General features: G+C 42.1%; 3 protein-coding genes across 3 annotated transcripts in view; all 3 read right to left on the bottom strand.

Moving 5' to 3' along the window:
* LOC138969105 (iduronate 2-sulfatase-like) overlaps positions 1–5,869 on the bottom strand; it is a 7,325-nt gene extending 1,456 nt beyond the window's left edge. Inside the window, exons 1-7 of the mRNA XM_070341815.1 lie at positions 5,696–5,869; positions 5,156–5,313; positions 4,559–4,736; positions 4,154–4,242; positions 3,529–3,739; positions 2,775–2,932; positions 2,289–2,415 (exon numbers count right to left, since the gene is read on the bottom strand). Coding sequence (XP_070197916.1) covers positions 2,289–2,415; positions 2,775–2,932; positions 3,529–3,739; positions 4,154–4,242; positions 4,559–4,736; positions 5,156–5,313; positions 5,696–5,756 — 982 coding nt within the window. The 5' untranslated portion in view covers positions 5,757–5,869. The remainder of the gene's footprint in view (positions 1–2,288; positions 2,416–2,774; positions 2,933–3,528; positions 3,740–4,153; positions 4,243–4,558; positions 4,737–5,155; positions 5,314–5,695) is intronic.
* A 1,214-nt stretch (positions 5,870–7,083) lies between these two features.
* LOC138969104 (iduronate 2-sulfatase-like) lies at positions 7,084–14,336 on the bottom strand. The gene is made up of 8 exons (XM_070341814.1): positions 14,089–14,336; positions 13,555–13,697; positions 12,602–12,779; positions 10,167–10,255; positions 9,536–9,746; positions 8,896–9,056; positions 8,429–8,555; positions 7,084–8,075 (listed from the first exon to the last, which is right to left on the bottom strand). Exons 1-8 carry the CDS (start codon positions 14,144–14,146, stop codon positions 7,354–7,356), a joined length of 1,689 nt encoding a protein of 562 aa, XP_070197915.1. The 5' UTR covers positions 14,147–14,336; the 3' UTR covers positions 7,084–7,353.
* Positions 14,337–17,773: 3,437 nt separating this feature from the next.
* LOC138969103 (iduronate 2-sulfatase-like) overlaps positions 17,774–22,500 on the bottom strand; it is a 7,653-nt gene continuing 2,926 nt past the window's right edge. Inside the window, exons 4-8 of the mRNA XM_070341813.1 lie at positions 22,111–22,199; positions 20,814–21,024; positions 20,055–20,215; positions 19,222–19,348; positions 17,774–18,805 (exon numbers count right to left, since the gene is read on the bottom strand). Coding sequence (XP_070197914.1) covers positions 18,087–18,805; positions 19,222–19,348; positions 20,055–20,215; positions 20,814–21,024; positions 22,111–22,199 — 1,307 coding nt within the window. The 3' untranslated portion in view covers positions 17,774–18,086. The remainder of the gene's footprint in view (positions 18,806–19,221; positions 19,349–20,054; positions 20,216–20,813; positions 21,025–22,110; positions 22,200–22,500) is intronic.

Here is a 22,500-nt window from a genome sequence, read left to right on the forward strand (position 1 = left end):
AAACAGTAACACAAACTCAATCACTCCGTCACACATACACACACAGTAAGCAAAGGTGAAACTGTGCAAGAAAGCGAGACACTAGGGGCCAGTTTCATAAGATAGCAGTGAACCGACTGACAGTCGATCGACTGCCCAGTCGATGGACTGTGGTTGATCGCCGGGTCACCGAAAAGCGCGTTTCATGAGCGAATCACCGTCACCAGCGGACAACCGCAGTCGACCGACTGTACAGTAATCCGAATGGCCAAGTCGAGGGCTAAATTTAGCAACATTATCACTTCCGTTTGCTCATTCGCACGTGGAAATGGCCGATTTCGAAGAAAAAACAAGTCTCGGCCCGCTCAAAATAACAATGACCGAGACTTTCAGTAATTCCTTCGCGTGACGTCTAACCCTCTTACGCCATAATGTGACGTCTTCAAGACATAACCCTGACTTGTCTCCTGGATTACTGCGTCATGATAGATACATTTCGAAGAACAATCACAAGGTTTGGCTCACAATCCAAAAAAGTGTGAGAATTCTGCCATTGACTGTGCGGATAATTACATTTATTTTCGGTTTACCGCAGTAAGCCGACCACAGTGTTGGGGGGAGAGCATCACCGTGTTTGGCCAACTTCCGGTGAGACGACCCGCAGTCGGCCGACTGAAATTTTGTTCGTGAAACCCGATAACGTCGGATTACTGTGGTTCTCTCGGACAACTGCAGTTGGTCGACTGTGTTTCTGGCTTATGAAACTGGCCCCTGATCTGCCAACTAGTCTCGGCCCGCTCACAATAACAATGACCGAGACTTTCAGTAATTCCTTCGCGTGACGTCTAACCCTCTTACGTCATAATGTGACGTCTTCAAATGTTAAAGTTTCTATCACACACGTCAAACACTTTTGACCGAGACGTAATCTTCTTATGCGAGCTTTATCCATAGACTCGGAAATGTTAAAGTTTCTATCACACACACACACACACACACACACACACACACAAACGCACGCACGCACGCACGCACGCACAGACAGACAAAAGTTAGCATCGCATAGGTTACACTTACGTGAGCCAAAAACAAGATCAAGCACTACGTTAATGACTTGTCATGTCCTTCTTAATGGAAGAAACGACGCTTACCTAATAAAAACAATTCAGTTACTCACAGATAACGTTAATTAGATTCATGAAGTTAATATCGATGGTTCTTTTAAACTAGGAAAGACATATTTTTCTTTCTATCGATCGAAAAGGAAACGTATAGTCAACGTGAAAGATCATCTTTCAAAAAAAAGCATTGACTTTAAAGGCATATGTACGCGCTCCCGTGTTTACAAAGTGTAGTTTGCCCATAATCGATGTCAAACGCACCATAAGACCATATAATGACGATATGTCACCATGCGCGGACCATAATACATGCATTACAGCTTGTTCTAGCCTCTGAAAAAGTGAGGATGTCAACAAAGCCGCGGTGTTAGCTCCCTTGCATCAACGTTACATGTGTTGCCAAATCTATAAATAGGACGATCCAGATCAAAATGAAAATTAACATATCTCAACATTGAAGGGGTCCTAGACCACAATATTTTGCAGGGAACTTAATTTAGCATGTCTCCAGCTGTTGGTAAAGCAATTAGCGTGTATAGTCATCGAGTACATATGCCTTTAAGAAGACACAAGAACTTAATAGTACTAATAAATAGTGAAAAGTCATTGACTTAAAACGCAGGCGGGCACAACGGATGTGTTTATCTTTATCACTGTACATACCATACATTCATTCGTAAGAGCAAGTGCAACTGTTATCAGTTTGGCCTTGGTTGTCACATTCACAAGATAAATCTAACATCGAAAAAAAATATTTAAAAATTAAAAGGCTGAATGCGATTGTGTGTTGTTGTTTTTCTTTGAATCTTCGCGCGAGCAACATTTCACTCAATTGAATGCTCTTTGAATTGAATATTAAAGGATGCGGAATGTCATGTTTGGCACAATTGTAACGGTGTTAATTACACAAGTAAATGAACCTTCTGTACTGAAAGTAAGGTCTTTTGGATTTTTTCTTTTACTTCGAAACAACCTTCGAACATAAGAACAACATGACATTATTCTGTCGTAATGCATACGCTTTTAGACAAAGGGTTGCATATACCCACTTATACTTTCTCAAGCGTCAATTAAACCAAATCTCCAAAGATGGTGTTGTGCACTGTTTTACATTGCACAAATCATCTTAAATGCACCTCATTTAGAGTCCGCTGAATGCAAAATTATGCCGCGTTCTTTTTTACTTACCATGATCGCCATGAAAGGTGATGACGGTGTTGTCAGCCAGACCATACTGATCCAAAGCCTGAAGAACTCGTCCCACCTGAGCGTCCGTGAAACTCACTGCTGCCGAGTAACTCTGCCGTAGTTTCATCTGAAAGGATTGTGGTAATTATAATTTCCTAGCATTCTGTCACTTTTGCTTGGTTTCTTTAGCATCTCTTAACTGACGGTTGTCACAATATATAACTTGAATGATTGCCTATACATGAGAAAACAACAAAGACGAAAGAGGCAAAAAAGAGGGGTTGAAGCAGCCTTGCATGCAACTGAGGTCAAAAACCAAAAAAACCACAAAAAAAACTTTCAAATAGTACCTCGCTGGCTGATTGTTTCTATGTGTGGATCTTTTTAATAACGCTCCATTAACTTTGTTCTTTCTAAAATCATGAGTGGTTTAGGACCAAAAAGGCCGATACGGAAATCAACATCAAAAAAGACAGTCGTGATTACCGAGTAGTCTGTGGGAATAAGACCAAAGGTGCTGATGTTCATGGCAGCAATGTCGTCATACTTCTTGATTTCACCATACGAACTCCATGCCACCTCTGGTAGCCAGGGTGGGTAGTAAGGGTTGGGTGCAAGCTGGATCTTGGACATTGGGTACAACTCTGCTCACAAACAAAAAGAAAGAATCTGTTCAAAAAATATATTGGATGAAGCGGTGTGGTCTTCATTTTCAGATCCTTGTGGAAGATCACTAAAAACGGTTGAGAATGTTCAGCTGGCAGCACGAATGACACCCCCGTAATCCAACAGCAACAAGGCTGAAGTAGATGAAATGCCGCAAGAGCTGCAATTTGCCTGGTTGGTTGGTCGATGGCTTTTTATGTTCCTTTAACCTTTTGTGTGTTTGTGTGTGTGTGTTTGTGTGTGTGTGTGTGTGTGTGTGTGTGTGTGTGTGTGTGTGTGTGTGTGTGTGTGTGTGTGGAATAAATCAGAAAATAGCGGAAATGTAATCATACAAATATACATTGATACATACATACAAACATGTATCCTATCAGGCTATTCAGGACATATCTTGTTCTCTTTTCTCTTCAGTTTACATGGTAGTCTCCGTGTTTGAAACCATTTAAAATTAAGTCTAACACAGTAAAGTATAGAAGTTTCTAAAAAGAACCGCAAGTCACCGTGGTTAAAATACCTTGTCCTGTTCAAGGAACTCAGACAACTACTTACTAATAACCGGTCAACTTTTACTGGCCTAAATACTCCTTGGGATAAGAAAAGGCCAGGTGAGGCCTGTGGTATCCCATGCCGACGAAGAAAGGCTTGTGGTCCATGGACCTGTTCTTCAGGAACTCGATGGTGAAGTCCGAGTTCTGGATGTCCGGCAGAGAACCGCCAGGTACCGTCTTGAGATCAACCGGACACACAGCGCTGTGGGTGAACGTGCCGTCCGGAGAAGGACAAATCTGTTAAAATGTCCATTCAAATAGATCTTAACTGCGTGGTTCATTTTTTCGTAAGGAAGAAAAAGATGTTGTTTTTACACTATTTCAAAGAAGAAGGCGGAAAGGGAACTATTGATCTCCTAAACTTTGATTTATTACGTACAATGACTTGCTTCTTTGTCTCTGTTATTCAAGTGCGCGAAAACATATACGTCTTTGCCATTATTGTTTATACATGCAGCTTAAAATCTCATGATGGCATTTTCATTGTTAGAAACACCACCTTCAGAGCGACCTTGAAACAAAACGCCGGGTCGGTATAATCGTACGGGTAGTCATCCGTGTGATCCGAAGCTAAGCTTGAGTTAAATCATAAGTGACATTCATTTGAACAGGGCTTTTTTGACAATATCATCGACTATTTTTTTGTTTTACCTTTTCGCCAACGTATCTTTCGGTCGGAGCGTGAAATGCTTTGTAAGTCCAGCTATATGGGTAGTCATCTGTGCCTCCTGATGCCGAACCTGGTGAATACATAATCTTATTTTGCAATTCCGTGGAAAATGGTCTGTACACTTGCGAAGTTATTAACTACTCAACAACAACAAAATTTGCAATTCATTCTCAGAACTAAACTTAATGTCATTCAAGAGCAAACACTTTAAGATAAGTAGCTGCTTATATTTCGTGGGGCTGGGGTTTGGGTGGAGGGGGTAGGGAAGGGGCCGTGGTATGGGTCTGGTAGTACGAAGAAGTGACAGTCGTAAAACGTGCCAGAACACGGAAAAATCTGCGCATGTGTGTTTGACAAATCTCAACAGCTACACTCAGTGAACAAACCTGGGTGAAAGATCTTGCCCACAGACTGAGTGACGTATCCGTTGTTCTTGAAGTGTTGAGGCAGTGTGGTGTAGTTGCCAGCCACCTTTCTGAAGTAATGCACCAGGTCAAAGATACGTGTTGTGTCGGGACGTCGCCCTGTCAGGAAGGACGTTCTGCTTGGCGAACACACCGCTTGCTGTGATACAAGCAGACACCTGGATTTATTTGTGGGTCTTACATGTGCTTAAACATATAATGCCGTACATCCCTTATTTCAAAGTGCTTGCTTTGGTGTCAGATTGCTCTTATGCATAAGCTGAAAGGTGGCCAAGGTTTAGTCAGCATGAGCCTTTTTTTACAAAAAAAAACCTACCTTCATATGTACCTGTTTTGCGATGAAATATTCTTCTCTAATCCACAAGTGTTATTGCCATGATAATGCAAATGACGAGGTGCACGTACCAACCGAAAGTGGGTCCCACCCAATCTAACAGCGCGGCTCGCTCTCACCCGGTTGGTAACTTCCCCATGCAACTCGGCCCAGGAAACTTAATTCTCGATAACCATTTGTTTTCCCCAAGAGAGACAGAGAGAAAGAAAAAAACTACGGCAAACCTGCACGTAAGCTCGTTCAAAGCGGACGCTCTTGGCGGCGAGCTGGTCAATGTTGGGAGTGACCATGTTGGTTTCTCCATAACACCCCAGCTTGGGCCTCAGGTCGTCCACCACCAGGAACAACACGTTGAGTCGAGATGCAGCCGTTGCAGAATTTGCTGATTAGAGATCAATGAATATTTTTATATGAAAAGTATTTAGCTCGAACTTTTTGACACAGTATTGAGGAAGTAAACAAATAATTATGTAATCGAAGTTGTGTTCTGAAACCTCTTGAAATAAATTTGTTGCAGTTGTGTTCATACCCGTAAACTGCAACCTTATACCCCCCCCCACACACACACACACACACACACACACACACACCCCACCGCCCTCCACGCGCTGCTTTTTTTCTCTCGAGCACAGTACGAACGAAACACCTTAATAAATTCATGAAAGCACACACACACACACACACACACACAAGCATACACACACACACACACACACACACTCACACACACAGGAAATCCATCGTCAACAGAAAGATTTACCTACCCAAAACAGCTTGGCTGAAAGTAGCGGACACGACGCACAGCAATAGCAAGAAGGCAGCCATCTTTATGCTCGGCTGATGAGCGATGCAAAGCCGTTTGATTTTCAAGTAACGACTGGTCGTTACGTCTTTGGCTGTTCCAGTGATATATCTGAACAACTTACCTGTGTACCTTATTGTTACTGGTTGGAAGATTACGACGAGCTCGAGTGCGTCATGTGTGTCTGTTTCATGATAACAATCGTCGGTGTTCATAAACTAAACTGATTTGGTTGTCTCTTTGTTTTTGTCTAAATATCGCGTGTCAAAAAACCAACAATGTAAGCTTATTTTTTTGGCAGAAGTCAGTGTCTTGCCAATAAACATTGTAAAAGCCCCTCTCGGGGAAACGTGTTTACAGCAAGCTGTTCAGACGCCACCACACGGAGACGTTTGGTGTCCATGCGCCACTGATTTGAGTCGTTGTAGGGGGAGGGGGGGGGCATATTAAGACTTCGACTTCAACTCAATAGTTGTAAGAATTACTGGACATGAGCATAGTATGATAATCGGACGCTTCAAGCTATGGTGCGATTAACTGTCCCGGTGACATGTGTATTAAGGGTGATGGGGGCCGGAAGATTGGGGGAAGGGGGGGACTCTGCTGGGGAGGAATGGGTATGCCAACTTGTTTGTGTTTGCTGTACACGTCAAGTTCATTAAGTTAGTGTCGACTTTTATTTTTTCCTTGATGTATCCTTGCCGGCGAACAAAAACACCCGATTTTTTCCGAGCGCTCTCCAGTCAACCCAGCTGGAAATTGGTACCTGACCTTGTGTGTGTTTTGTGTGGGTTGTTTTCACAGAGAAAAATGTGGATAGGCGATGGAGGATCGAGCTTATTTGTGTGTTAGCATGTTCATTTAAATGTCAGCTTTTCGTTACTCAGCTATATCTACAACTGTTTTCTTTCTGGCAGTCCAGGGCTACATTTTTGACAACTTTTTTCTTCGTTATAGTGGACCCAGCAAGGGACATTAAAGTACACAGTGACCATCAAAAAGCACATTTTACAACTATCAAACGCGTCTGTATCAGGTGTAGAGGTTTTGACCTGGACAACAAAAACTGTAATCTGCTTTCACTCAAACACCAGTGACGGTTGTGATGACCCTGGCATGATTAAACAAATCTAGCTTTTTATTGAAGTAAGGCAAAACATTATCAATTTTTGTAATGTAGACTTGCCTTTACATGAACGCTCTCTCTCACACAGACACACACACACACACACACACACACACCGTCTCACACACACACGCGCGCGCGCGCGCGCGGACACACACACACACACACACACACACACACACACACACACACACACACACACACACACACACACACACACGCCAAACCTTTATTACAATTTATTGAAATATATAAACTATAAGTCATACATACATGTGATATATTATAGTCAAATGTGTTGTACGTAATGCAGACAATGAGAGTTCACAATTCATCGTAAGCGAAATACATATTTGATTTAATGCAGCGGTTTTACGAAAGAATAATTTGATGCTGAAATTGATTGTAAATGAGTCTCAGTTTTTAGACTGTGATTGTTTCATACTTTGATGAAAAGGTTGACCTGATCACAATTATTATTCCAGCCCCTTGAATTAAACACGAAGTGTAGGCAGCATGCTTCTCCAGCCAGCCTTGAGTTGTTTAGACAGAAAAGTGGCCAGGTCCTGGAAGGCAGGGACCTCCGCCACGTTGACGTCCTCATCGGGATCACTGCTGTAGATGTACAGCTCCCGGGCGTACACCTTGCTCCAGTCAGCAGTGAACGTCGTATGATCGTAGGCGATCCACTCCGTGTAGCGATGGTCAACGGTCCGCATCGTGTAGCCCATGATACGGATGTCTTCTAAAACGGGGTTCATGCTTGTGTTGCCTGGATGTACCCCCGGTCTCGGGAATTGGCTGAAGATGGCTTGCTTCCACGCGAAACTCTTTCCTGCGCTTGTTACGTCATTGCTATGTGATGTCATTGTCAGATTGTTGATCACCGGTACGAAACTCGCTCCTTCCGTGCAAAAGGGGATCTTTAGCGGGTTTTCGGGACAGGTGGGAGGCGCATCCACGCCTGCTAGTTCTGAAATTGTGGCATACAGATCAACGGCTTCCACGAAAGCGTCACTTGAATAACCCTCGCCAAGGCTCGACTTTTCCGGTTGGAATTTAAGGCTCTTGTCCAAGGCGTCGATAAAGGGGAACATTCGTCCAGGAGGGGCCTCCTTTGCGGTGACACCGGGGACATGGACAAACATAGGAATTCTTGTAGCGATGTCAAAGTTGGTGTGCTTGCACCATTCTCCATGCTCTCCAAGCTGCCAGCCTAAAAAAATCAATATACATGTATTTAAAAAAATAAATCAGTTTGTCTTCCTCATTTCGTCTATTTTTTTCTGGACCCTTCAAGATATTTAAACTAAATTTGAATGAAACTATTTTATCAGAGATTTAAGATATTGAGCTTTCATAAAGGTGGCGTCAGTATTAGGCTTTCAACATTTAAAATATGATGTTGTTGTTGGTTTTGTTTTTGTTGTTCTTATTGTTGTTGATTTTATTAAATCCCCCTAATAAGTTCTATCAACATTACCAATTTACACAATACGTTAAATGATTAAATATACCACAGAAGGTCCTAAACGACACCAGTTGTTGTTGTTTTTTAAACCGACGTACCATGGTCGCCGTGAAAGGTGATGACAGTGTTGTCAGCCAGACCATACTGGTCCAACGCCTGAAGAACTCGTCCCACCTGGGCGTCCGTGTAACTCGCTGCTGCCGAGTAACTCTGTCGTAGTTTTATCTGAAACAAGGACCGCACAACCATATAATCGTGATGTTCCAGTTCTTGTTCTCTTTTCCTTATTATCAGAAAAGTTCTATATCTTCTTCTTCTTGTTGTTGTCGTTCGCTGTTAGACCGTCAGTCCGGACTGCAGGGCAGAAGTTCTATATAGTTGTGTTTCCTGCTGGTGTTTTGAGTTGAACATTGTAATGAGCGCTGCTGGTCCTGCTGCTGCTGTGTCGTTGGTTTAGTTGGTGTTTTCTTCAGAATGATCTTGTATACAAGCACATTCGGAAGACTTCAAGATTCAAGATATTGTTCACAATTTCAAGACACAAAACAAATCGCACGACTCTCACTTGAAAGTCGAGTGGAACGGAACCAAATGGATAGCTGATGTTCAAGGCAGCAACATCCTCCCAGCTCCTCAGCTCGTCCCACGGGGTCCACGCCACCTCGGGTAGCCAGGGCGGGTAGTAAGGGTTGGGGGCCAGGTGGATCTTGGACAGGGGATACAGGTCTGTTGAAGGAAAATGAGCAGCGTAAATGCTTCGTACAAAAAGTGTTCGTGGTTGTTAATTGAACAGGGGCAAGGAAAATACATTCAATGAAAGAGTGTTTGACGGGAGCGCATGAAAGACCAGCATATTTTAAAGCTTAAACACTGATTTTATTTTTCATACAATACATATTTGAATACAAAATGTTTTGATTTCAGACAGGCGAGTACTAGTGAGACGGAACCAAGGTGAGGGTCTGAACCAATTGTAGACATGTACAGAACTGTCTGTCGTTAGCACAAGTTGCATTGCTTCAACTTCTGTAACTACAAATGAGATGATTAAAATAGCTTATAAAAGAAGCACAAAAAGCACACGTTTACAAAAGGCAGTACAATTTTGAAGCTGACTTTCAATGAAAGATATTCTTTTTGATAATGCACATGTATAGATAGACATCCATAGGCTACAGTGTTATTTAACAGAGGACGGCACTGACCCAAAAACTCTTTGGGATAAGCGAAGGGCAGGTGAGGCCTGTGGTACCCCATGCCGACAAAGAAAGGCTTGTGGTCCATGGACCTGTTCTTGAGAAACTCGATGGTGAAGTCCGTGTTCTGGATGTCCGGCAGAGAACCACCAGGTACGATCTTAAGGTCAACCGGACACACTGCATAGCGGTACAGTTGTCCCCCTGGTCCGGGACAAAGCTGAAAAGGAACTCTCATAAATTCCGAATCCTTAATCTGGTAGAAGTCAAATGTTGGTTTCCGGAAAGTTTTCTTCTCGTCATTGGTGCACAGTATGTAGTTTAAAACAATAATTTAGAATAACGAGATGACAGATAGCTCTCGGAATTCTACGACATGAAACCTTGCCATACGTATCAATTTTTTACAGATTTTTCTTCAAAAATACTTTTCGCGGAAACAAAAAGTACAATTCACTGCAAAATTATCACGAAAAATTGTATTCTCATGTCGGTTAAATTTTTTTACGTCGGATTTTTTTTCTGCATGAAGACTGTTACATTTCTTCCGTTTCTTCTGTTTCTCCTGCTTTTTTTGTTTTAACTTTATAACTTAAACAACCCAACAAAAATATATTAACTAAGTAGACTTGGGCCTTACCCTTTGGTTCGCATAGTTTAGGAGGGGGGAATGATAGGCCGGGAACGTCCAACTGTAGGGGTAGTCATCAGTGTGCCCTGACGCCGTCCCTGATAAAAAAAATTTAAAAATGTTACAACAAGATAAAGGTGTTTACCTTCGCGTGTTGGTATTTCTTGGTAAGTGCGTGATAAGCCGGGTAGGTCCAACTGTAAGGGTAGTCGTCTGTACGGCCTGAAGCTAGACCTGATGGCGTAGGAGGGGAATTAAAAAAGTTGACAGCAAGTGGGTATTCATTTTCCCAACGTTTTGGGATGTTCACCTGCTTAAAGCAAGCGTAAATGTGAAGCGTTTGTGCAGCAGACGATGTTAAAAAAATAACTGCTTTGTTTTTGTTTCTGGACTGCAGAAGAGTTGAATTCCTTAAAAAGTGGGGCAAGTATATAGCTCATTTGTAACCACATTTGGGGTCACGCTGTTTGCATAACAGTGAATAACGAGTGCCGGCCTGCTTGTTTTCGAAAGGAAAAGGAATGATATCGAGCTGACATTGCATAAAAGTCATTTTTATTTCCAGAATATCCTTATTGGAGCTCAATGTACAATAATTATTTACTGTGGCTCCAAAGGCGTATCTCCACTTGTTATTCCCAAAGAGCTCTACGCATAGCTCAGCTTGTCTCCCCTGCAAGAAATAAAACTCTTCCACAGATTATACACATGCTGACAGATTATTTCCAAAACTTGTCTATTTGTTGTGCATAATGTCTTTGGGATAATCACAGGGTCCTGTGAGCCTGACAGAGATGAAGACCATCATCAGCCACAGGACAGCTACCACCTGCTATCCAGACCACAGCAGGTGGTCATCTTCCGCCTGAGAACGGGACACAACAGACTTAACCAGCATCTCCACGGGAAGCTGCATGTTGTGCCCTCCCCCATGTGTTCTTGTGGAGAAGCAGAGCAGGACACGGCCCACATCCTACGAGACTGTAGGAACCACCAGGTGCTGAGAGAGGAAATCTGGCCATTGCCGGAGTCCCTGCACAACAAGCTGTACGGGCCAGTGGCTGCGCTGCAGAGGACCACTAATTATATCTCAAGATCTGGACTCCAAGTGTGATCGGCGATCGAAAAGAAGAAGAAGAAGATCACAGGGTGAAAGCAAGGAATACAAGCAACAAGCTGTTAGAGGTGCGTGTCAACACAAAGATCTGAGAGATGCATGTGAAGGTTGCCCAAAGGATACGCACACTGAATATGAGCAAATGTAGATTATGCACAACAATTTTAAATAAGATGCGCACGCTGCATGTGAATACAAATATTTCGACACTTTGTTTTTCCTCCTGCTTGCCTGTCATCTCTTTTGTCATAATTAGTCAATGCACCTTTCTCGATGTGATATGTGTTGCTGAATTGAAGTAGGCCCATGCTTTCCTTTTGGAAAAAAAGGCGTGTGTGAATAGTCAAAATGTAGGCAGCAAAATGTGATGGGTAGATTTAACTCATTGTCTCCCAGGTACGGATATATCCGTACCCACTCATATGGCTCTATCTGACCTGGAACGGATATACCCGTAACCACAGTCACTTCAATCAATCAATCAATCAATATGAGGCTTATATCGCGCGTATTCCGTGGGTACAGTTCTAAGCGCAGGGATTTATTTATACTTCAGTCGCTTCCTGTAACGTCGATCTAACGCCTGCATTCCAGTGTGTTGCTACACAGTTCCTTCACAGTTACTACAATTCTGAGTGACCTGCTGCAGCACAACTGGTCTCGGCTAAAAAAAACTTGGTCAACATAGGTGGGGTAGAAAGTGTTAAGTAAGCAATCGTTGTGCCTGATACTGTATAGAAATGACACAATTTCATGCTGCTTTACTAGAATCTGATTAAAGACTGGAGGAAAAAGATACAAAACTCGACATGAAAAGAGACCAATGAATGTTGATGGAGCAACCGTCATCCCAGTGTACACCAGCTTCCCAGTGTATAGCCGGTTATCCCCCGTGCGTCATAAAAAAGAGGATTCAAGCCCTGCCAATATCGGTCAAACCAAAGAACGCTTTTATTTGCAAAATGACCATATATCTACCCCATGGATGAAATAAATAACAGAAACACACAGCTCTCCGGATATACGAGCAAAGAGAATTTAGAAAGTGTTAATCTTGTACTGGCGTTTAATATTTCCAAGATACTAACTGACTGAAAAGAATCTATTTCTTCTGAGTGACATCATTTGTAAGTGTCTTCTCCATACCCTCAGAGAGCCCTGGATTGAATTAAAAACCTGAGTTATATGGGGGGAAAAATAACGTTTGGCTCAATTACGCTCAGCCTGGCATGTTATATTATGGACTATTTCGTGTCAGCCCACTGTTGCCTTGCCCACATAACACTCCAAAGTAGTACGAGTCATTATTCCTCTGGCGGTCACAAACCTGGATGGAAAATCTTGCCCACTGACTGTGTGATGTATCCGTTGTTCTTGAAGTGTTCAGGCAGCGTGGTGTAGTTCCCGGCCAGGTGTCTGAAGTAATGCACCAGGTCAAAGATACGTGTCGTGTCGGGACGTCGCCCTGTCAGGAAGGACGTTCTGCTTGGCGAACACACCGCTTCCTGCAATAATAAGAACGTGAACATCGTGTGTCTCCTATGTGAAAAAGTTTGGCGTTTGAGAAAAGTTCTACAGGCAAAAAAGTAGGAAAGGAAGTTATAATATGCCGGATGATACGGACAGAGGGGCACTGAAGATACATGTTCTCTCTCTCTCTCTCTCTCTCTCTCTCTCTCTCTCTCTCTCTCTCTCTCTCTCTCTCTCTCTCTCTCTCTCTCTCTCTCTCTCTCTCTCTCTCTCTCTCTCTCTCTCTCTCTCTCTCTCACCATTTGTTCTCTCCTTCCATACTTATCTGCATGCAGTATGCTGTCTATTTTTTGTTTGTTCGCCCGTCTATCGGTCTGTCTACCTGCCTGTCTGTTTCATAGAGATATTATCTTTGAAGAGGCAGGAGCAGGGAATCGGAAGATACACACGTAGGCTATGTCCTTGGAAGAAAGAAATCGGCGTATGCTGCCTGAATGGCGGGGCAAAAACGGTCATACACGTAACACTTCACTCATGCAAAGACATGAGTGAACGTGGGAGTTTCAGACCATGAACGAAGAAGAAGAAGAAGAAGAAGAAGAAGAAGAAGAAGAAGAAGAAGAAGAAGAAGAAGAAGAAGAAGAAGAAGAAGAAGAAGAAGAAAGAAAGACACACGGACCAGAGTACAGGAAACATAAACACCATGTCAGCACAGAAACGGAATTAATCACAAATACGCGATTCGTCGCATACGTCGCAGATCTTCTGAAAACATATCAACCGTATTACCAGGAACAATTCTCTCCTCACCTGTACATACGCACGTTCAAATTTGACACTTTTGGCGGCGAGCTGGTCAATGTTGGGAGTGACCATGTTGGTTTCTCCATAACATCCCAGCTTGGGCCTCAGGTCGTCCACCACCAGGAACAACACGTTGCGACGAGGAGCAGCTTTGGAAAAAATTTTCCACGTAACTGTTGTAATAACACTGTATACCTTGATGATAAGCAGAGAACTGTAGTCGTGACAAAAGTGTTCCTTATAGAGTGTGATCGAATCAGCAATTTTAAAGCGTTTTGGTCAAAAGTATGACAATAAATTATTTCCCCTTATGTTATCTTATGTTTTGCAATTGTTATTTCCTTTTTTAGCCTATAATATTACTAAAAGTTTACGTCGGACGCCTATGCGACACTTGATTAGAAACTATAAGGAAATATATATATATATATTTTTTTTTTATAAGGAAATATATATAATGAACAAACGTGGACGTATAGTTCTCATTATACTCAATTGACAGCAATTGAGAGTGTGGGGAAATAGAGGAGCAGCACTTACCACTTTCACCGAGACTCGTTGCAATAACCACACCCACCAAAAACATTAACAAGCCCATTTTCTTTCTCGAACAAAACAGTAACAGGTTAAAATGTGTTCAGGGTCATGCATGCAAGCGACCAACATAACACAATTGAAGACTGACAGTCAGAAGATAATTCACTATTTATGTTCCCCCAAAAGGGATGTATTGTCTTTGACTTAAAGTGAATCGACTTGCTAAGTTGAGGAAGCTTTGCACGACTGGGTGTTTCTTCTCTAAAATATTGATCAGATGAGCAGGGTTTGATATCAGCTTGTCTACTTGCAAGGTGTGGGGGTGGGGGGGGGGGGCGTTTTATAACAAAACACTGCACGATAGTGTGAGCTTTGTTGGTGTCAGCTGTGATAACCGATCCCATGATCTGGCGAATCACGCGTTCGGGGTTATAAATACTGCTCATTGTGTAAACGACAGGAACATTATCTACAATTGTGTGGTTCTGTTCGATAATTTGTTGTCGTCCACGTGCTTGTGTGTTGTCATACATTCCGGCCACAGGGGCATGTGATTTTGTAGCTGTCCGCGCAGGGATATAAATTATTTGACTGACAGACTCAGTCGCGGACAGTCGAGCAGGCGGGAAGAAAGGCAGGCATTAGGGTGTGTGCCGTGGTTAAAAGTACCATACTTTGTACTGCAGTATACACAATTGTAAAAACAGTAAACTAATGAAAAGGGAAGTAAATGTACCATGCCCTGTGGTACTAAATACAGTAAACTACAGATTTGGACGACGACTATAGTAAACCGCAGTAACTGCAGTACATATCAGAGTTTTAAAACAGCAGATGGAAAGTTGCACAATTTTAAACAGTTTTTTTTAACTATGCAATGTGTAGTTAATTTGGCTACTTTGTATTATAGAAAGAATAGTACTGTGGTTCATGCACTGCAGTATAACGTAGGACTGATATAGTACGCTTTAAAGCAAGGTACACCAAAGAACCCTATCTGTGTAAGACTGATATCATTGTTTTAAGCTAGGTAACCTACTCCAAAGTACCTTTTCAGCCAGAGACTGATACAGTTCTGATAGTACGAATAGTGTTTGTTCTTTTTAAGGCAAGGTACTCCAAAGTATCAGTCTTAGGCTGATACAGTTCTAATATTATGAATAGTGTTTGTTCTTTGCAAAGTAAGGCACTCCAAAGTACCCTTTCTGTCTAAGACTGATACAGTTCTAATAGTACAAATAGTGCTTGATCTTTGTAAAGCAAGGAGGAACTTTAAAGACTAATATGGTATAAATAGTGCTTAGTAAAAATATACGTTATTTGTATTTGTGACCAAAATATGACGTTTTACACAGATCGAGACAATCAGTGTTCCTCCGAGACCGCACTATATACTGTCGATATATGTTTAAAATGTCTTAATTACTTTCGTCATATTTTGGTCAAAAATACAAATAACATTTATGTATCGATCGATTCTGGTTGGAATTCCTTTCAGTTTTTACGATTGAACGCACACAAACATGCGCTATTTTGTAGTCTCGGCTGGCCGCCTAAATATGTAGTTTTGTCGGCCTCTGACGTCAAATGGCTCAAAGAAGGGAAATCCAGTCTTCAATCGACACATTAGTGCTTGTACTTTTTAAAGCAAGGTACCCCGAAGTACTCTATTAGCCTACGAATGGTATAATGCTTACAATTTTAGTGATTGTACTATGTATAGCTTTGTTCTCAATCAATCAATCAATATGAGGCTTATATCGCGCGTATTCCGTGGGTACAGTTCTAAGCGCAGGGATTTTTTTTTAATTTTTTTTTTATGCAATTTATATCGCGCACATATTCAAGGCGCAGGGATTTATTTATGCTGTGTGACATGGAATTTTTTTTGTACACAATACATCATGCATTCACATTGGCCAGCAGATCGCAGCCATTTCGGCGCATATCCTACTTTTCACGGCCTATTATTCCAAGTCACACGGGTATTTTGGTGGACATTTTTATCTATGCCTATACAATTTTGCCAGGAAAGACCCTTTTGTCAATCGTGGGATCTTTAACGTGCACACCCCAATGTAGTGTACACGAAGGGACCTCGGTTTTTCGTCTCATCCGAAAAACTAGCACTTGAACCCACCACCTAGGTTAGGAAAGGGGGGAGAAAATTGCTAACGCCCTGACCAAGGGTAGAACTCGCAACCTCTCGCTTTCGAGCGCAAGTGCGTTACCACTCGGCCACCCAGTTCTCCAGAGTACCATACAACTCTTCTGTCAAGCATAATGAAAAGCTATCAATAGGTGTGGTTTTTTTGTGTTTTTTATATAACCATGCAGTTTGCTATGTACGCAAGTTTCAGTTGTTGCATTTATTTCAGTGTACGTTTGTTTGCGCGCGCGGGACTGATTGTTTTGGATAAAACAAATTAATCAAACTGTTCGCTGATATGCAAACATTGTTTTGTTAAAGGAGAAGGATGGGCGTAAAAAGTATTTATACGTGTAGTCTTATACTCTCGTTAATGAAGATGTTCTCTCTCTCTCTCTCTCTCTCTCTCTCTCTCTCTCTCTCTCTCTCTCTCTCTCTCTCTCTCTCTCTCTCTCTCTCTCTCTCTCTCTCTCTCTCTCTCTCTCTCTCTCTCTCTCTCTCTCTCTCTCTCTCCCTCTCTCTCTGTTGTTTGTTTCATGTTTTCATTCCCGCTTCTATTCATTCCTTCCTTCCTTCCCTTTTTACATTTAGTCAAGTTTTGACTAAATGTTTTAACGTAGAGGGGGGAATCGAGACGAGGGTTGTGGTGTATGTGTGTGTGTGTGTGTGTGTGTGTGTGTCTGTGTGTGTGTGTGTAGAGCGATTCAGACCAAACTACTGGACCGATCTTTATGAAATTTGACATGAGAGTTCCTGGGAATGATATCCCTCGACGTTTTTTTCTTTTTTTCGATAAAGACCTTTGATGACGTCATATCCGGCTTTTTGTAAAAGTTGAGGCGGCACTGTCACACCCTCATTTTTCAATCAAAATGATTGAAATTTTGGCCCAGCAATCTTCGACGAAGGCCGGTGTTCGGTATTGCATTTCAGCTTGGTGGCTTAAAAATTAATTAATGACTTTGGTCATTAAAAATCTGAAAAATTGTAAAAAAAAAAAAAACCACAATTTTTATAAAACGATCCAAATTTACGTTCATCTTATTCTTCATCATTTTCTGATTCCAAAAACATATAAATATGTTATATTTGGATTAAAAACAAGCTCTGAAAATTAAAAATATAAAAATTATTATTAAAATTAAATTTCCGAAATCGTTTTAAACACTATTTCATCTTATTCCTTGTCGGTTCCTGATTCCAAAAACATATAGATATGATATGTTTGGATTAAAAACACGTTCAGAAAGTTAAAACGAAGAGAGGTACAGTAAAGCGTGCTATGAAGCACAGCGCAACCGAGCCAAACAGGCTCGTCACTTTCACTGCCTTTTGCACTAGCGGTGGACTACGTTCAGTTTCATTCTGTGAGTTCCACAGCTTGACTAAATGTAGTAATTTCGCCTAACGCGACTTGTTATTATTACTTTATTTTCATGTGCCGTGCTAAATGCAAAAGGAGAGTATAAGCAAACACGTACTCTCAACGATCACACAAAACATACAGTCAACAGGATCAAAGCCTCATGAACAACAGGAAAGAATCATACAAAACTGTATTCCCACTACTGGTAAAAAAAAAATTAAAAAAGAAAGTTTGACAAAAAGATCTCAGCTGTACACATGCACATAAAACGTATTGCACAAAGTCAAGGTCCGCAGAGCAAAAGGCAATAGTGTCTTTGTACAAACGCGAAGCAGCAAAACTGATTCATTCTTTTTGACATCATTGAAAGCACTGAAATCATGGAATGTTTGCAAACGGCTTGTCAGTTTAGACTCGTGAATAGTAGAAACTTGGGTTTAACATCAACAATGGAAGCCCTAATGCAGTCATCAATTTTACTGACGTTTACTTTTGAGCAGGCAGCGCGCTTCTCCACCCGGCCCTGAGTTGTTCAGTCAGATAGACAGTCAGATCCTTGAAGGCAGGGACCTCCGCCACGTTGACGTCCTCATCGGGATCACTGCTGTAGATGTACAGCTCCCGGGCGTACACCTTGCTCCAGTCAGCAGTGAAGGTCGTGTGATTATAACCGATCCACTCCGTGTAGCGATGGTCAACGGTCCGCATCGTGTAGCCCATGATGTTGATATCATCTAACACAGGGTTGACGCTGGTGTGGCCTGGATGTACCCCGGGTCTCGGATACTGGCTGAAGATGGCTTGCTTCCAAGCGAAACTATTTCCTGCGCTTGTTACGTCATTACTGCGTGACGTCATTGTCAAGTTTTTGATCACGGGGACGAAACTGGCTCCCTCCGTGCAAAACGGGATCTTAAACGGGTTTTCGGGACAGGTGGGAGGCACATCTACACCTGCTAGTTCTGATATTGTAGCGTACAGGTCAACAGCTTCAACGAAAGCGTCACTTGAATAACCCTCGCCAAGGCTCGATTTTTCTGGTTGGAATTTTAGGCTCTTGTCCAAGGCGTCGATAAAGGGGAACATGCGTCCAGGAGGTGTCTTCTTAGCGGTGACACCGGGGACATGGACAAACATAGGAATTCTTGTAGCGATGTCAAAGTTGGTGTGCTTGCACCATTCGCCGTGCTCACCTAGCTGCCAACCTGAAATATGAAAATAAATATGATCAGCAACCGGCAATTGATTTATATCAATGGATCAGGGAAAGGTGTGTAGGTACAGGCGCATGCTCCCCTTAATTTCTAGTTTTTGTCCATATTCTTGACTTAGTTTGATGTACAGAGTTTTCCCATCAACTGATGCTCCTTATTCAGGCACAGTTTGTTTTAAACACGGGATACCGTTCACAAGGAATATACCTCAAAAGGCTAAAAGTTCTTCCAAACAGTCTTCGTTTGTTGAAAACTGGATCTTCATTGCATGAGTCATCATTCTTTGCCTCTTTCTACCTCACTAACATCCCTCTTCTAAACCGCCCTAATATGGCCCTTCGTGGTCAGCTGGGCGTTAAGCAAACAAACAAACAAACAAACAAACAAACTCTTCTAAACCGACGTACCGTGGTCGCCGTGAAAGGTGATGACGGTGTTGTCAGCCAGACCATACTGATCCAAAGCCTGAAGAACTCGTCCCACCTGAGCGTCCGTGTAACTCGCTGCTGCCGAGTAGCTCTGCCTCAGTTTGTACTGAAACACGAACAATACCAAAACGCATTGTCAGTCACCTAAAATTACAAACTTTTAATTGGTATTATACAGGATTTGTACATAAAATTCTGAAGGAAAAAGCCTGGGTCCTAATATGGACCAGTTGTGAACGTTTCTGGATTAAATTATTACTGAATGTGTTTAATTCGCTCTAATTACGTATAAGTGTTTACTAAAGAGAGAAAAACTGCCAAGCACTTGTTCGAAAGAATACAAACTAGCTTTTAGCATGAAACAAAAAAGGGTCCCTCCCCTGCATGAGACCATCAAAAGTGTCAGCTCAGAAGAATATCGACCTACGTACGTACATGCAGCGTCTAATCTCAGCTTATAAAACCAGATTACCAGAACGGGGAGTACAGACCGGAGATATATTACCAAAAAAGGTGAGTTCCATGCAATGCTTCTTGAAAACATAATTATCGTCTGTGGTACAAGAAAATAGGCTGTGAACTTTTCTCGTGTATTTGGTGTCTTCTTCTTCTTCTTCTTCTTCGTTCATGGGCTGAAACTCCCACGCTCACTCATTTTTTTGCACGAGTGGGTTTTTACGTGTATGACCGTTTTTACCCCGCTATTCAGGCAGCCATACACCGCTTTCAGGGGAGTATTTGGTGTCATTGCTCAATTCTTTTGTTTAAACCAAATTATCGACAACGGGATCGTATATGACATGATAGTCTACCTGATAGTCTATGGGGACACTGCCGAAAGGGTAGCTCAGGTTCATGGCACCAACGTCATCGTAACTTCTCAGTTCGTCCCATGGAGTCCACGCCACCTCGGGTAGCCAGGCCGGGTAGTAGGGGTTGGGTGCCAGCTTGATCTTCGACATCGGGTATAGGTCTGCAGATACAAACATAACTCCTCGTAACTCACCAATGAAAAGAGAGAGAGAGAGAGAGAGAGAGAGAGAGAGAGAGAGAGAGAGAGAGAGACAGAGAGAGAGAGACAGAGAGACAGAGAGAGACAGAGAGAGACAGATAGAGACAGAGAGAGACAGAGACAGACATAGAGAGAGAGATAAGATCAGATAAGATCAGACAGACTGGGTGAGAGAGAAAGAGAGACACAAAGACAGAGATCTAGAGATCTGTCTGTCTGTTTATCTGATTTCAGTCAGTTTGTCTCAACGTGTTTCCGTGCGTGCTAGCATGTGGAATTGATATGTGTGCTTATGAGTAGTTAAGAACAAGAACTAAGAGACAAAAGCACGAGCGGAACAAGAAAAATAAATTCTGTTTTGTAATGCTACATAAGAAGTCACACTTTCTCAAAGGTGGCACAACAAGAGAAGTATTTTGTAGAAACCCCTTTTCAGAATGTTTTTTTGTCACACATTTTGAGAAAAACGAAAAAACAAGCAACTGCAAAGTGGAACAACTACATCATTCATTTTTTCATCTGTGAGACCCCTCGTGTTACCAAAAAATAAAACGCTTACCGAGGTATTCCTTTGGATAAGCGAAAGGCAGGTGAGGCCTGTGGTATCCCATGCCGACGAAGAAAGGCTTGTGGTCCATGGACCTGTTCTTCAGGAACTCGATGGTGTAGTCGGTGTTCTGGATGTCCGGCAGAGAACCGCCCATCACTGTCTTCAGGTCTACCGGACACACAGCGCTGTGGGTCAACGTGCCGTCCGGTCCAGGACAAATCTGGGTTGTTAGAATCATAGTTGAATCAGTGTTAGTATTAACAGATTATCTCACAAAAGAAAATTCATAAGAATAAAAAAATAACACCCAAACACCAAAATGAAATAAATATTTCGGAGTAAAAACTCCTTCTTCAGTAATGGAATCAAAACAAACGATGACGTAAAAAAAGAAAATTCATCCTAATTCAAAGAAGACTCTATCACAAGTTCGCTGTTCTACGTTAAAGAGAGTTATGATAATAATGATAATAATACGAGAATTTATAACGCGCACATATCTCACCACAAGGCGACTCAGAGTTTTGAAAAATGGAACAGCAGAATTGTGAAACGTTGGCAGTCTATTTGTTTTTGGATATCGGAACATCAGAAGTTGCAAAACCTCACAAAGCTTTTGTCATGGTGTCCAATTGATTGAAAAGACTTACGACTATTACAACGATCACAGAAAATGTGTGATCTGCAAGACTGAACAGACTCAAGTAGATAAAGAGAAAGCATCTTAATTTCTTTTGTCAGGAAATCAAAAAACAGAGACTGCCAACGTTCCAAAATTCAGAATAAAAGCAACAAGAAAGGTAAGTTGTTAGAATGTTTGTTATTGACAAAACAATACGTTACAGTCACAAATATATCGACCCAACGGTCTTTTAAGTGCACAGACAAACAATTGGTGACACAAACTTATCTTGATGGAATGTTCGGCCGCTTGCAAGGAAGTCACAAGCGAATGAATCCTGGCAAGCGGCAGAACATTCCATCAAGATAAGTTTGTGTCACTAATTGGCCATGTTTGTCTGTGCACTTAAAAGACCATTGGGTCGATATATTTGTGACTGTAACGTATTGTTTTGTCAATAACAAACGTTCCAACAACCTACCTTTCTTGTTTTTTGATTCTTTAGTCAGGGTAAAATTAGACACAAAATTATGTCTTTCAAACTCAGAAACCAAAATAAAACGATGGCAAACGTGTGTTTTTTCTTCAAAAGTAGCTTCAAAAATCAAAACGAACAAGAACAAGAACACTTTATTGTCTGTCTTTACAAAACAGAAATCTGCCTCTCTCGAATATATCAATTACCTTCTTGCTCGTATATTTTTTGGTTGGAGCATGGTAAGCTTGATTAGACCAGCTATACGGGTAGTCATCCGTGAAACCCGACGCAGCTCCTGAAGACAAAGCAACGGAGTACATAATAAACACTCTGTCAGTCAAAAGAGTTTCTGTGTTCAGTTGTGTTGTTGTGTTGTGTTGTGTGGTGTGGTGTGGGGTGGGTGGGGTGGGTTGTGGTGATGTGGTGTGGGTGGTGTGGTGTGGTGTGGGGTGGTGTGGTGTGGTGTGGGGTGTGGTGATGTGGTGTGGGTGGTGTGGTGTGGTGTGGTGTGGGGTGGGTGGGGTGTGGTGATGTGGTGATGTGGTGAGGTGTGGTGTGGTGTTGCGTTGCGTTGTGTTGTGCCGTGCCGTGCCGCG

The sequence above is a fragment of the Littorina saxatilis genome, linkage group LG6 (genome assembly GCF_037325665.1).
Source record: "Littorina saxatilis isolate snail1 linkage group LG6, US_GU_Lsax_2.0, whole genome shotgun sequence".
NCBI lineage: Eukaryota > Metazoa > Mollusca > Gastropoda > Littorinimorpha > Littorinidae > Littorina > Littorina saxatilis.

Excerpts from the sequence above, each read along its gene's own strand:
- LOC138969104 (XM_070341814.1), bottom strand. The coding sequence starts at position 14,146 with ATGGGCTTGTTAATGTTTTTGGTGGGTGTGGTTATTGCAACGAGTCTC. Across the intron at positions 8,556-8,895 it reads CCGTTCCACTCGACTTTCAA|ATAAAACTACGACAGAGTTA; the intron begins GTGAGAGTCGTG and ends TCCTTGTTTCAG. Across the intron at positions 8,076-8,428 it reads CACCTTTCACGGCGACCATG|GCTGGCAGCTTGGAGAGCAT; the intron begins GTACGTCGGTTT and ends TGATTTTTTTAG.